Source organism: Lactuca sativa, chromosome 8, assembly GCF_002870075.4.
Source record: "Lactuca sativa cultivar Salinas chromosome 8, Lsat_Salinas_v11, whole genome shotgun sequence".
Lineage (NCBI taxonomy): Eukaryota > Viridiplantae > Streptophyta > Magnoliopsida > Asterales > Asteraceae > Lactuca > Lactuca sativa.
Window position 1 is genome coordinate 71183888 of NC_056630.2, and position 15528 is coordinate 71199415.

Here is a 15528-nt window from a genome sequence, read left to right on the forward strand (position 1 = left end):
TGTTCTTGTTCTTTTTTACCACATATTCTCAATAGAAACAAAAAGGCAAAGGTAGTTTTCACAGGAAAAAGAAATGGTATTTGGTAAACATATGTCTGATCAACGGATAACATAGAGCATATTGAAGTAGATGAAGATGAAAATAGCATTGAAGATAACACATTTATAAATGATATTCAAGAAGTTAACACTCGTGAAGTGAAGGATGACAAGCCATTATTGCAGGAAGTAAACATTATTTCTGTTGCAATAAACAAGAATGCTAGGGGTGCAAAGAAGTGGGTTTGTAAACATTGCAAACAACAGTTCACTAGTTCCTATACGCGAATACATGCAGAGGCGGATTTAGAGTATTATAAGGGCATGCAAATGAATACCCTTGGCTAGTTATTAAAAGTATTGATTTTCTATTGAAAAAAAATATATTTAATATAGTATATTTTAAGAATGCATACTCTTTCCAAATTAATTGCATAGCTAAATAAAAACTTCAATCTAAGAAAACGGAAACTTGGCCTGACAAACTTCATTTGAGGCGATTGACGCTTTTTAGAAGAAAAAAAAGTAAATACTTATACTTATAATTAATAAAAACTAACAAACACCAAAATTAAAAATCTCACAAATCCTAAATTCCTAATCACAAAGTGTAATTTTCTCTCATTATATAATTCAAGATCTTTATTAAATAAATTCCCTTTATAACAACATATTTTTAATTGATAAAAAATTACTATTTAAATGCATACCCTAATTTATTTTTCTAAATCCACCACCGGATACATGTACACTTTTTTGGTGCTATGCTGGGCAAGACCGTAGAAATTAGAAGGTGTCCGGTTATACTAAATGATCGTGAGAAACGTGAAAGGTTGTTTAACAAAGTCCAAGATGCTGAAAGGTGTAGCACCTGGTTCTTGGTACATATTCTTTTTATATTTTTAACTAAGTGTTTTGCATTTTTTGCCTTGGACTCGGCGAGTTGACGGACCAACTCGCCGAGTAGAAGTGGGACAGGATGCGGGAATTAAGTGATAGACTCGGCGAGTCGAGTCCCGGACTCGACGAGTAGGCCCTGGCTGGACAAAACCCCTAATCTTAGGATTTGCACCCTATTTAAACATCTCATTCAGTTACCCTTCGTCCCATTTACTCCCAGAAGACCCCCATAGCAAACCCTAATCGTGTGAGTGAAAATCTAAAGCCTTTTGAGTGATTTGGGTGCTTTTGTGATCTAAGAAAGGAAGAAAAAGCTCGAAGAAACAAGAAGAGGTTAGAGGGATCCGAGTTGGAGCATCTTCCACAGTGTATTTGAGGTATAAAGCTTATACCTTGCTCATTATTATTATGGATCTATTCTTGAAGGAAGTTAGGGCTTTTAAGAGCCATTTTGGCAACCAACCATGATTGCAAGCATGGTTGAGGGCTAGGGTTTCGGATCCAGGGTTCTTGAGGGATCCTAAGGCAAAAAGCAATTGTTTTAGAACCCATGGGAAGCCTCATGCATGTTGGGAGTTCCTTTTTGAGCCATTTGGGCTTATTCTTCCATGCATGCACATAAAGTTTGTAACTTTACGTGCTAGATCGAGCCTATGGGCTTGGATCTATCTTTTGGTCAAAGGTTGTACATCAGAAATCGAGGATTTAGGGTGTAGACGTTACCGACTCGGCGAGTCCGTTCTTGGGACTCGGCGAGTCCGTTCTTGGGACTCGGCGAGTCCAAGTCATAAAGTCTCATATCTGTTGAAGGTCTAAAGAACTCAACTGTGTGTTAGAAGGACTGTAGAAGGTCAGAAGGAGTGACCCAACGCATTGGACTTAGCCTTAGACCTGGAGTTCATGGGACTCGACGAGTGCTAGAACAAACCCGGCGAGTCCAAGGCAATCTCCTTATGATTGAAGACAAACTCAACGAGTTGTTCATACAACTCAATGAGTTGAGGTCAGAACTTGTTCATCAGATGAAGGTGAACTCGATGAGTTGTTCATACAACTCGGTGAGTCGGATGAAGGATCGTTCGATGTTCATATAGAAGATGAACTTGTCGAGTCATCGCCAAACTCGACGAGCCGAATCATGGATGAGGTCGTGTAAAGGGTTAGGGACTCGACGAGTTGACGGCCTAACTCGGCGAGTCGGGTCAACTTGAAATTGACTTTGACTTGGACTTGATTGGGGGTAAAATAGTCATTTTACCCTAAGAGTAGATGTCAGTTTCTGACTGAATGTTTTGTGGGGATTGTAGCCGGAGGATTTCCAGAGCAACAGCAGACAGAGACTTCCCACACGGATTATCAGCAACTACTTGTTCGAGGTGAGTTACCTTCCAGTAGCGGTGGGTCTACGGTCAAAATGTCAGCCCACCAGTAGGAGTTGTATGTTAGATGATTGTCTTTGTAATATCATCTAGGTTTGCTACTACCTGATATGTTATATACTGGCATGATATGTTATATGAGATAGTAGTAGAGTTCGGTTGTTAGGACCGAAGGGTAGGTCAGGCATCCCAGATATGTCTGACAGTATGTGATTATATGTTTATATGCTGGCATGGTATGTTATATGTGATGGCGGTAGTAGGAGGGGAATAGTCCCCAAGTTCGGTTGTTAGGACCGAAGGGTAGTTCGGATACCCCAGATATGTCTGATAGTATGTTATGTTATGATATATGTGATAGTAGCAGTAGGGGTGGAATAGTCTCCGAGGGTCGGTTGTTAGGACTGACGGGTAGGTCAGCACCCCAGAATGGATTGACATGGGTAGGTCAGCACCCCAGAATGGCTTGACACGGGTAGGACGGCACCCCAGAATGGCCACACGGGTAGGACGGCACCCCATAATGGCCACACGGGTAGGTCGGCACCCCAGAACGGCCGTACGGGTAGGTCGGCACCCCAGAATTGTTTGGCAGTAAATATGTTATGTGATTGTATGGTATGTGGTACGATGGGGGAACTCACTAAGCTTCGTGCTTACAGTTTACATTTTTGGTTTTAGTCACCTCTTCAGCGAAGGGGAAGGAGCTGGCGCGGTATCGGTAGATCATACACAAACATGTTGGTTTTCCGCACTGGAGTTTCTTGGGATTGTACTCTGACATTATTCTTACTTTTGTGAATGGTTTCAGGCATGAGTTGTGGTTTTTATGAAAAGTTATGATTAGATGATGTTTTCTTATAAATGTTTTTACAAGTCGATTAATTAAAAATGAAATTTTTGGACTTGAAAATTGGGTCGTTACAAAAGGTTGGTGTGTCCCGTGCTTTAAAGAACTCTATAATCAGTAAAAAAAAATCTTCCTCTTCTTCTAAGAAACCTATTGAAGATGCATTTGATGTAATGGAAAGAAGCGTTGTTGACTTAAAGATCATGAGAGGGCGTTGCGCAAATGGAATTCTGTTTAATGTGCTACGTAATCCCTAATTTTTGGAGATGATTAGTGCTATCAACAAAGCACTTGCCAATTAGAAGCCTTCTTCTAACGAGAAAGCAAGGATGGTTCTACTTGATGAATGCCATAGAGATGTAGAAAAGGATTTAAATCCTATAAAGGATACATGGTATACGCAAGGTGTTTCAATTGTTTCTGATGGTTGGACAAACGTAAAGCACAAGCCACTCATTAATGTCATAGTTGTTAACAGTCGTGGGGCGGTGTTCATGTATGTAGAAGACTTTTCTGGTGTGGAGAAAATTGGAGTTGCAATAGCAAACTATTTGCTTGGAGCCATCGAAACAGTAGGACCAAGAAATGTCCTACAAGTTGTTACAGACAATGCTGCGTATTGCAAGGCTGCCGGGAAGGAAATAGAAAAGGTACACAAACACATTTTCTGGTCTCCTTGTTGTGTGCATACGTTGAATTTGATTTTCAAAGATCTTGCAAATTCGTTTTATTGGTTGATGACAACATATAAAAGAGGAAAAGTGGTTGTATAATATTTTCTTAATCACAATCATGCTTTGACCATGTTTAGAGATAACTCAACTCTCGAGTTATTAAAGGTGGAAAAGATGAGATTTGCATCTCATTATGTATTATCTAGAAGGTTAATGGATTGTAGAAAAGCTTTGTCTACAACCACCTCCCTTAATTCTTGGTGAGATTGGGTGAAACAAGGAGATGAAAATACTAGGATTATAGGATCAAAGGTTGTTAAAACTATTAGAAGTGAAGAGTTTTGGGAGGATCTGGAGAGCATTTTAGCCATCATAAAACCTATTTTTGTTGATAAATTTTTGTGATAGCGATGGAGCAAAAATGGGAAAAATATATGACAAAAATGGACATGTTAGGTGAAATTAAAGATGTGATGTCAAATAACAAATATGCTTCCTACAATCCTGCAATTGAAAAAATATTGCTTGCTCGGTGGGAGAAGATGACGATTCCATTACATTGTTTGGGATTTGCTTTATGTCCACGATTCTATGATATAGGTTATCTTTCAATTTCAACACCTGGTCGAATAGCTAGAAAATCACCCAACTTAGATAAAGAAGTGGTACTTGGAGTCATGGAAGTGTTTAAAAGAATATCTGAAAGTCAAGAAGAATATCGGATGTTGTGAGAGCAATTTGCAACATTTCACATGAGAAAATGACTCTATTTGATGGCATCATCACAAATGGATGCGATAACTATGGACGCGATTGATTGGTGGCCAAGTTACTGTTCAGAAACTCCAGAATTGGCTAATGTTTCCATAAGAGTTCTCTCACAGCCCATTATTAGCTCCTCAACAGAAAGAAACTGGAGTACATACTCTTATATTCTCAATGTGAAAAGAAATCATTTAAATTGTAAAAGGGCAGACAAGTTGGTGTTTATCCACTCAAACATTCGAATCTAGTCACGTTTTTCTGAAAATTACAAAGCATGTCCAACCAAGAAATGGTATTTGAATCCAGAAAATACAAATTTGGAAGGGCCAAATACAAGATATGAAGACTTGTAGTGGGAGAACTTAGAGGGAGATGATGTTGATGCCGATGGAAATGGAAAAAGGAAAAGGATAGATTAGCTTCAAGTTTTTAGGTGTCAATGTTCTTGTTTTTTGTTTTTTTCAAACTGTTACCGTTACTGTTTTTTAATTCTTGGTATTTAGTTTCAATTTCTATGTTTTGAATTTTGAAGTGTTAGTTGCTGGAATATTACATATTATTTGAAGTTTTTATGTTATAATCTAAGTTATCTGTTCTTGGAATTATGTTCTAAACATGGTACACTGTATTGGATACTAGTTATGAGGTTCTCTAAATGGCAACCAGTTACATCAATTATGATTTCTGACAATGTTTTTCTACATGATAAGATATTAACAGGTAGCGGAAACTCACATATCAGTTATATTTCATTTCATTGAAGTACTCAAACAGCATACGATCTATCTCAATCAACAAATCAACATATCAATGACATCTTCATCTTATTCTCCTTCCGCTATGGGCTTTTCTTCTCAGTTGTGGAAGTACCATATTTTTCTTAGTTTTAGAGGAGAAGATACTCGTAAGACTTTTGTGGATCATCTATACAATGCTCTTGTACAAAAAGGGATCTACACTTATTGTAGGGAAATTTATGGTTTGTGGTGGAGATCTGGATACCAACTTGGGTCGTGATATCACTTTTCGAACTGATATTTCTACACTATGCTTGGATTACAAGAAATTCAGCCTAGGATAATCCAAGTGGACGCTTACGTTTCTAGGCACAGAAAACGTAAGCCAATATGCTAAAGGGTTCTATGAATGTGTGATGAAAAACGAGAGCTAAACACCGTAACCCTCTTCTGTATAAAAAGAGTCATTTATATATTAAACAAGATTAGGGTTTCATTAGGGTTGGGCCATTATTAGTTGCATTGGAAGCAAGTAATATTAATCCGGATTAGGGTTACCAAAACTAACGAGTTTCTTTAGTTTTAACATAATCACCCTCAAGTAATATTAATGCCCCTTGGACCCTGCTAGGGGCGCTGCCCCTACACCCCGCCAAAGGGGCGCTACCCCTTTGGAAACCCCGGACCCAGGGGAGCTGCCCCCGGACCCCGACTAGTCGTCGAACTGGCTTCTAATTCGATCTTATAGATGCGTGCACTCCGCACTACTCCATACATATATTAGAGTACAAATTATGAATCCCCTTAGCTCACATGCTAGTTCCAGTTACTTAAAATGACACGGTGACACTAAATCACTAACACTTACAAGGACGATGAAACACTTCCTCGGGGTGAATCGATCGGCCCATGCCTTATGAAGGCTATTGAAGAATCATAGGTTGCCATCATCATGTTCTCTACAAACTATGCAAACTCTTCATAATGCTTAGATGAACTTGCACATATCATGAAATGCAAGGATACGAGAGACCAAATTGTTATGCCTATATATATTCAACGATGTGGATCCCTCTGAAGTGCGTAAACAAAAACGAAAATACGGAGAAGCATTTGACAAACATGCGTTGGAAAACAACACCAAGGTTGAATCTTGGAGAAAAGCACTTATGGATGCAAGTAACCTTTCTGGATGGGAACCCAAAAATATTGCCAACGGGTAATTTTCTTCTTTGTTAGTGCACATTTTTATGCTTAAAATGTACTTGCTCCTCTACTATAACTCTGTAAATCATTTATACTTATACCTTAAAATCTATGAAAGGACAAAGTCGAATTCTTGATGGTCGATGTTTTTTTAGAACAACTAGTCATGTATAATGCGTTAATGATGCAAATAATTATACTCGTGCTATGCAGTACTAACAATATCTATATTTTAGAAGGGAAACAAGTATTATCTAAAAAAGTTCTATTAGCTATTTTTAAATTAAAACTGGTAGTATATAATGATGATAATAAGTAGGTTGTCATACAAATGATTTGATTATTCTGGATGATGTTATTTACCTTAACTGATACACAAAGGCTTTAACTAGATTACTTGATAAGAGCCAAATATTATAATCATTAATCACTATTACCCAAGATTAACATTTGCTAAGGACTCATAACATAGACATTGTCTAGGGTTGTAGTTTATGATAAGGATATTTGTTATTGTGAGCATGTTTTAATGATCCTTATATATACAATTTGCAGGCATTTGTCAAAATGCATCAAAAAAAAATTGTGGACACAATTTCACGTGGGTTGTATTTGGTAACTTCAAGTGTGTATGACAACCTGATTGGAGTAGAGTCCCGCATGCAAGATTTGATATCAAAGTCAGTTAGTCACAAATTGGGTTTGGTGGTGTGCTTATGATTGGAATATGGGGGGTTGGGGTGGTGGTAAGACAACTCTTGCCTCTTCTGTTTATGATGAAATCTCTAGCAATTTTGATGGTTGCTACTTTGTAAAAATATCTAGGAGGAATCAAGTAATAAAGATGGTTTGGAAAGATTGCAATAAAAAATCATTTGTGGTGTTTTGAAACAAAAGGAACTACAAGTAAAGGAACTACAAGTAAGGAGAGTTGAAGAATTAAGGCACATAATAAAGGACAGGTTACAACATAGAAATGTGTTGATTGTTCTTGAGGATGTTGACAACCTTGAGCACCTAGAAGAGTTAGTTGGATCACGTGATTGGTTTGGGGAAGAAAGTCGAATAATAAGAACAACTAGAGATGAACATATATTAACCGGTCACAAAGTAGACGTGATACATAATATTAGTTTGTTAAACAATGATGAGTCTATGAAGCTCTTTTGCAAGCATGCACCTTTTGGTCACAAACCTATAGAAGATTATGAGCTTCTTTCACAAGACGTGGTTGCTTATGATGGTGGGCTCCTATTAGCACTTAGACATCCGGGTCGTTTTTTATGTGACAAAGATATGAATGAGTGGAGGAGTGTCTTGGCTAGATTGAATGAGATATTGTGACCACACGATTGGTACAATCACTTTTCTGGGATTTTGATGTTCCTCAAATCCAATGGGAATTTGTATTCTCTGAACCTGGCATAATCATCAAGATGGGTGTGGACAAAGAGAAGACATATGTAGGATATGTTTCCTTTAGTTCACTAAGGCACACCACAAGCTTGAATTCAACATACAATATGATTTCTTTTTCCCATGATAAGGAGAATTTGTATGGAGACGATTACAAGTTTATAGTTGTACTCGTTCCTAAAAAATATCTGTTCCAAACAACAAAAGTGGCAACAAATTCCTTACAATTTTGGGATGAGGAGGAAGTTTATGATAGAAAGACATTTACGATTCAACATGATTCAAACTCGTCTATCGATATTTTATAGGATCCTCTTAGTCATTTTGTAAACCCATTCTCTCTTTGACTATTTGACAGTTCCTAGTTCTCTCCCTCAACCTTTTCTTTTTGCATTATTACCATTAAACGATCCTTGGTACCGATTTACTTTATTGAACTTGTGCTTTCAATCAAAACACACGCACACGCACACACACAAACACAATTTAAGGTAGTTGGTTGTTTGGAAAGTTGATTTGGTTCATTAAATCCCAACTTATTTTAAATGGTTTCTTTAACTTGATTTGGGTTGTTAAAAGCCAACTTACCCAAAATGGTTAAGCTTAACTTGATTTGGGTCACTAAATCCCAACTTATTGAAATAGTCTTGTCAAACTTGTTTGTCTTGGGTAATTAAAGTCCAATATCAGTGAAATAGTTTTGAAAAGATTTGGGTCATGAACCCCTACATCTTTTGGAAATTGATTTTATAATAAATGGTTTATCGGAGGCTGATTTTAGTAAGTTAGATTGCTATCTTATTCAAAGTGAATCCACATCAGGTATTCTTACTAAGCAAATCCATTTCCTAGCCTTTTTTTGAAATATGCTCGGGTTGAATATAAAGGTGAGAAGAAGAAGAGTTTAGCTTGGATTTTGAAAAGAGGACAACTTGTGTGGTGAGTTGAACAAGTGTTTTAATGTGTTGATTGTAAACAACTTTATTATTTTAAACTTGAAATCGTTTATACTTTTAGGATTGTTCTATTTCTACAAGACTTAACTCTAAACTAATGCAAGTTTGGATTATAAAACTAAACTATTTTCTTAAAAGGGTTTTACAATTAAGCCCTAGCAAAGGGTGTTAAAAAATGGTAATTTTATTTTTTATTTTTATGTTTTTTTTCTTAATATGGCTTTACAATTTATGAAGTTCGATATTGTTTTTTTTGTTATGTTCTAAAAATTAAAATTGATTTATGATTTATAAAATTTGATTAAGAAAGAAACAATAATATCCTTAAACATGGCATGAACATATGCCTAAATAGGTTGTTCGACCAACGAATATCACTCGAATGGCATATTCGTTCTGCAACTCTTAAGAGACAACATTGAATCATTCAAGCATCTTAATAGTTTAATTTCTACCGCATAGCCTCTACAGTAGTAATACTTATTTGGGACGTGATCAAATTTTAAGGTTTTGGAGGTGAGAATGTAAAATATAGAAATTTGGGGACTAAATCTTGAAACTTCTAAACTTGAAGGTATTATATTTTAGGATGTGATCAAGTTTTAAGGTTTTGGAGGTGAAAATATAAAATGTAGAAGTATGGGGACTAAATGTTGAAACTTCTAAACTTGAAAGCAAAGTTTTTGGGGACGTGAAAATTTTGAAGGTTTTAGAGGTGAAAATATAAAATGTAGAAGTATGGGGACTAAATGTTGAAACTTCTAAACTTGAAAGTATATTTGAGGTTTTGAAGGTAAGAATGTAAAATGGAGAAGTGTGGGGACTAAATATTGAAACTTCTAAACCTGAATAAATTTATGTCATTATTTTGACTCCCTCGTTGACCGATCTATCTAAAGAGTGAGGCGAGAGAGGAGTCGAAACGCTGGAGGAAATAATTAACTTACTCAGTTCGATCCCAGCTGAAAGAACAAATTACTGAAGAAACTCTACGGGAATTGAAGTGTAAGCGGTGAGTTGATTGAAAAGTAAAATCTTACAAAGGAAGTCTGCTAAAATCTTGCGTTGCTGAGAATTTGAGGTACGTTCTGAAACTGATAAATTGATGAAGAATAATTTGTCAATAAATAAATGGATGTGTTAATAAAATTCTATAGGACTTATTGAGTAAATTTATTAACGGGTAAGAAAAATGTCGATCTGGAATGTCGGAAACGTATTTTGACGTAATCTAGTCAAACTTTTGAAGTTTTTGAATTAGTGTAGTTAGATGATAAAATTAAACAATTTGTGAAGTTCATGAGCTGTTGTGGATGTTATGAACGAAAGGAATTAGTGGGAAAATGAATCTAAGAATGTGTATTTGTTGTGGATAGAAAAAGAGAATCAAACAGGGTAATAGGGAATTTAAACGATCCTTTTAAGAGGGGACATCGAAACATTATATTTAGATCAAAGATACCAGTCATTTACTGATTACCATTCTGGTGTTTCGAATTTAGGCTGGTTAGTGATTAAGATGCTTGTTTGGTATTTATAAGTGAACACTGTTGTAATTGTATTGATTGAATTGAATTCTGAATACCAAAATTGTACAGGTATTTATACACAGTAGGAAGGGGGAATAAGGCCTAAGTATACGGCACTAACTAACGGAATACACAGGATTAGGTAAACTATTTGAACACTTCATTTTCATGTTGATCGCGTGGTTATTAGGTATAAACATGTGTTAAGGATCTAAAGTTGGGACATTGAAGAGAATTGACAGAGAAGAGTGAAGGGTTTGAGGAAAGGTATCTACATACTCAAATCAGTTCATGTTGAAATAAAAAATTAAGGAACTAATCCTATGGAAATTGATGCATAAGCTTGCAAACTGAAGAGTTTAGAAAAGGAGTCTGCCAAAGCTTGGTGTTGCTGGGAAATTTCATCCACTTATTTTAAGAAAAATCCCAATGTAGAAATAATAATAAAACATGAATTTGTATAATGTGGTGTGACAACTTACAACACCTACATCAGTTCATATCCGTCTTTTGAATCATAAATTCATAACTTGCATTATTTATCAAAGGAATTTTTGTTGACAAAACAACGAAAAAAAAAAACAATTAAGGACTGGTTATGAGGTTCTGTAAATGGCAACCAATTACTTCAGTTATGAGTTATGAAGATGTTTTTGTACATGATAACAGGTAGTGGAAACTCACACCGCAGTTATAATATTTCATCATTGAAGTACTCAAACTGCATACAGTCTATCTCAACAAATCAACATATCAATGGAATCTTCATCTTCATCTCCTTCTGCTATGGCCTTTTCTTCTCAGTTGTGGAAGTACCATGTTTTTCTTAGTTTTAGAGGAGAAGATACTCGTAAGACTTTTGTTGATCATCTCTACACGGCTCTTGTACAACAGGGGATCTACACTTACAAGGACGATGAAACACTTCCTCGGGGAGAATCAATTGCCCCATCCCTTGAGAAGGCCATTGAAGAATCACAAATTGCTGTCATCATATTCTCTAAAAACTATGCTGATTCTTCATGGTGCTTAGATGAACTTGTACATATCATGAAGTGCAAGGATACGAGAGATCAAATCGTTATGCCCATATTCTATGATGTGGATCCCTCTGAAGTGCGGAAACAAAAACGAAAATATGGAGAAGCTTTTGCTAAACATGAGTTGGAAAACCAGACCAAGGTTAAATCTTGGAGAAAAGCACTTGTGGATGCAAGTAACCATTCTGGATGGGAACCCCAACACATTGCCAACGGGTAATTAATTTCTTTCTTGGTTTGTGTACTTTTTATGCTTAAAATATGTGTGCTCATCTACTATAAGTCATTTATACTGATTCCTTATAAGTTATTAAAAGGATAAAGCCAAATTCTTGATGATACATGTTTCTAGAGAACAACTAGTTATGTATAAAGAATTAATGATGAAAATAATTATACCCGTGCTATGCAGTACACCAATAAAAATATCTATATTTTAGAAGGGAAACAACAAGTATGATCTGAAGAAGTTCTATTAGCTATTATGAAAACGCACCAGGTAGTACAGAGTGATGATAATAAGTAGGCTGTCATACAAATGCTTTGATTATTCTGGATGATGTTGATGACCTTAATTAGCTTTAACTAGATCACTTGATAAGCGCCAAATATTATAATCACTACTACCGGAGATTCATGTTTGCTAAGAACTCACAAAGTAGACGGTGTCTAGGGTAGTAGTTTATGATAAGGCTATCTGTCATTGTGAGCATTTTTAATAATCCTTATATATATATATATATATATATATATATATATATATATATATATATATATATATATATATATATATATATCCAATTTGCAGGCACGAGTCAAAATGCATCAAAAAGATTGTTGACACAATTTCACATAGGTTGTATCCGGTAACTTCAAGTGTGGATGACAACCTGGTTGGAGTAGAGGCTCGCATGCAAGATTTGATGTCAACGATACAAATTGGGTTTGGTGGGAAGAGAATGATTGGGATATGGGGAGTTGGGGGTGGTGGTAAGACTACTCTTGCATCCTCTGTTTATGATGAAATTTCTAGTAAGTTCGATGGTTGTTGCTTTTTAAAAAATATTCGGGAGGAATCAAGTAATAAGAATGGTCTTGAAAAAATGCAAGCAGAAATTCTTTCTGGGGTTTTGAAACAAAAGCTAGTGCAAGTAGGGAGAGTTGAAGAAGGAAGGCGCACGATAAAGGATAGGTTACACCATAGAAAGGTCTTGATTGTTCTTGATGATGTCGACAACCTTGAGCACCTAGAACAGTTGGCTGGATCACATGATTGGTTTGGTGAAGGAAGCCGAATAATAATCACAACTAGAGATGAGCATATATTAACTGGACACAAAGTAGATGTGATACACAATATTAGCTTGTTAAACAATGACGAGGCTATGAAGCTTTTTTGTAAGCATGCACCCCGAGGTCACAATCCTATAGAAGATTATGAGTTGCTTTCAAAAGATGTGGTTTCTTATGCCTGTGGGCTCCCATTAGCACTTAGAATTCTTGGTCGTTTCTTATGTGACAAAGATATGAATGAATGGAGGAGTGCATTAGCTAGATTGAAAGAAATCCCGGATGCTAATATACTTGAAAAGCTAAAAATCAGCTTCGATGGACTTACACCTGTGGAGAGAGAGTTGTTCCTTGATATTGCATGTTTCTTCAGAGGGCATGATTATAAAGATGAAAAGATGCTGATGATACTTGATGCTTGTGGTTTTCACCCTGTTATAGGCATAAAGGTGTTGATACAAAAAGCTCTCATAACTATTTCGAATAAAAGATTTAGTATGCATGATTTGGTACAAGAAATGGCACACTACATTGTTAGAGGGGGACACCCTAACAATCCCGAAAAACATAGTAGAGTTTGGAAGAGGGAAGATGTTTTAAATATATGTGCTATGGATGCAATGGAGGTAATTGTTAAAACTAGCTTTTCATGATATATATATATATATATATATATATATATATATATATATATATATATATATATATATATATATATATATATATATATATATATATGTTTTAATGAGCGCTTTTAACTATATCCTGACACCATTCCGTTCCTTGATCCCAGAACCTTGACAAGATTGAAGCTATAAATTATTGGTGTCTAAGAAGTACTCGCGAATTACAAGTTTTTCTTCAGGTCATTGCAAACATGAAGAAACTTCGGTGGATTGATGTGAGCTTTGGATTGGCATCTACATTACCAGAAAATTTTCCACCAAGGGAGCTGTGTTGTCTTATATTTTCTGGCCTCAAGGAAACACAAATTTGGGAGGGTTATAAGGTACTTGTTATCGTAAATGATTAAAATGAATTTATTATGTTAGCAAACTTTTAACTTATGTTCACTTGTGTTTACAGTATCTACCAAATTTGAGGACGATAAAGCTTGATCTATTGCTAAACCTAACGAAGACACCTAATTTTGATGGGCTTCGGAACCTTGAAAGATTCATGATTAGGGGATGTGGAAAATTAATAGAAATTCATCCATCATTTGGGCATTTGGAAAAGCTAGTTTACGTAGTGATAGACGGTTGTTTCAATCTTCAGATGCTTCCACCCATTACCCGATCGAAGAAACTTGAGACTCTTGAACTCTCAAAGTGCAGTCGACTTTTTAATTCTTCAAGGATTCAGCAAAGTATGGAGAATGTAGAACATCTCCCAGAGCCTTTTCTTCCTCACAACATAAACCACATAGGGCTACGCTTTTTTAATAGATGCTTGAGAAAGTTGGATCTCAGTGGTTGCTTTTTGGGAGATGGAGACATCAGCTCTACTGGTTTTTGGGAGTTTCCTAACTTGCAAGAACTCGATCTACATGGGAATAAGTTTTCAAGATTAAATTTTAGTCGAATTCCTCGACTGAAATGTCTCAATGTAAAATACTGCTTCCATCTTGTAGAATTGTTGGAGCTGCCATCAAGTATAGCTGTTGTCATAGAGGATGATTGTAACTCACTTGAAAGCTTTGGAGATATTTCAAACTGTAAATGGTTGTGGAAATTCTCATTGTGGGGGAACAACAAACTTGGTCCACTTGATGGTGACATATTACTAAACACCATGCTCCAGGTTTGGCTTTTCATTTTCATTTTCATTTTCATTCATTGTTATAATATAAACCCAAAAATAAGAAGAATACAGGTGACACATAATGGAATGTGTTTGTTTTGTGGCAGGGTAATGCCAAAGATTACTTTATGAGTATCAACCTTTCAAACATTGACATTTGGATGGGGACGTCTGTAGTTTGGATCGACTGGGTGAAGACTTATAATATGCTGCTTCCACACAATTGGTACAATCACTTTTCTGGGATTTTGATGTTCGCTAAATGCAACAATCGGTATCAGCGCTTTAATATAAATATCAAGCAGGGTGTAGATGAAGATTTTCAATCTGAGTTCTGGCAGGAATCTAATCAAACACTTGAGTCTTCTTTTCATGACACGTATGTAGGATATGTTTCCTTCAGTTCACTGAGGCGCACAGGGTACTTGAATTCAACGTACAATATGATTTCGTTTTCTATGGGGGATAGTTTGTTGTTGGATAGAGCTCAGAATAGGTTTAGAGCTAGAGTTGTACTCATTCCTAAAGATGATCCCATGCAAACAGCAGCAGTTGCAACAAATTGCTCAGAATTTTGGGATAAGGAAGTTAATGATAGAAAGACATTTACCCTACAACATGATTCAAACTCCTCTATCAAGATTTCATGGTTTCCTTGGATCTGACAAACCCATTCTCCCACAGGTATTGAATAACTTTTTCTTGTGCGTTATTATTGGTGGTAACATTTACTCTTATAAATTTGTTATACTGTCAACCAAAACCTGAGCTGATAATAGATTCATGAGTAGCTTTAGTTTCAATTTATTAGTGGTCTGTTAATTGATCATGGACTCATGGTTGTTTTTGTTGATACCGATTACATCTAAACTAATTAGATCTAAAAGTGTATGGTAATATGTTTGCCTTTCTGAAACGATATTATGTGATTCTAGTACATTTCG

General features: G+C 36.0%; 2 protein-coding genes across 6 annotated transcripts; both read left to right on the forward strand.

The window, feature by feature from the left end:
- Positions 1-4252: 4252 nt before the first annotated feature.
- On the forward strand, positions 4253-7894 carry LOC111902621 (TMV resistance protein N). The gene is made up of 3 exons (XM_023898434.1): positions 4253-4507; positions 7106-7165; positions 7448-7894. Exons 1-3 carry the CDS (start codon positions 4253-4255, stop codon positions 7892-7894), a joined length of 762 nt encoding a protein of 253 aa, XP_023754202.1.
- Positions 7895-9817: 1923 nt separating this feature from the next.
- Positions 9818-15505, forward strand: LOC111902639 (disease resistance protein Roq1). 5 transcript variants are annotated; one of them, XM_042897024.2, is made up of 8 exons: positions 9818-10003; positions 10521-10593; positions 10660-10718; positions 11121-11707; positions 12300-13407; positions 13575-13790; positions 13868-14584; positions 14692-15505. In XM_042897024.2, exons 4-8 carry the CDS (start codon positions 11208-11210, stop codon positions 15247-15249), a joined length of 3099 nt encoding a protein of 1032 aa, XP_042752958.2. In that variant the 5' UTR covers positions 9818-10003; positions 10521-10593; positions 10660-10718; positions 11121-11207; the 3' UTR covers positions 15250-15505. The 5 variants fall into 5 exon arrangements, with proteins under 5 accessions (XP_042752958.2, XP_023754219.2, XP_042752959.2 ...); XM_023898451.3 differs by having other exon boundaries at positions 10521-10718; XM_042897025.2 differs by having other exon boundaries at positions 10521-10718; positions 12348-13407.
- Positions 15506-15528: the final 23 nt, after the last annotated feature.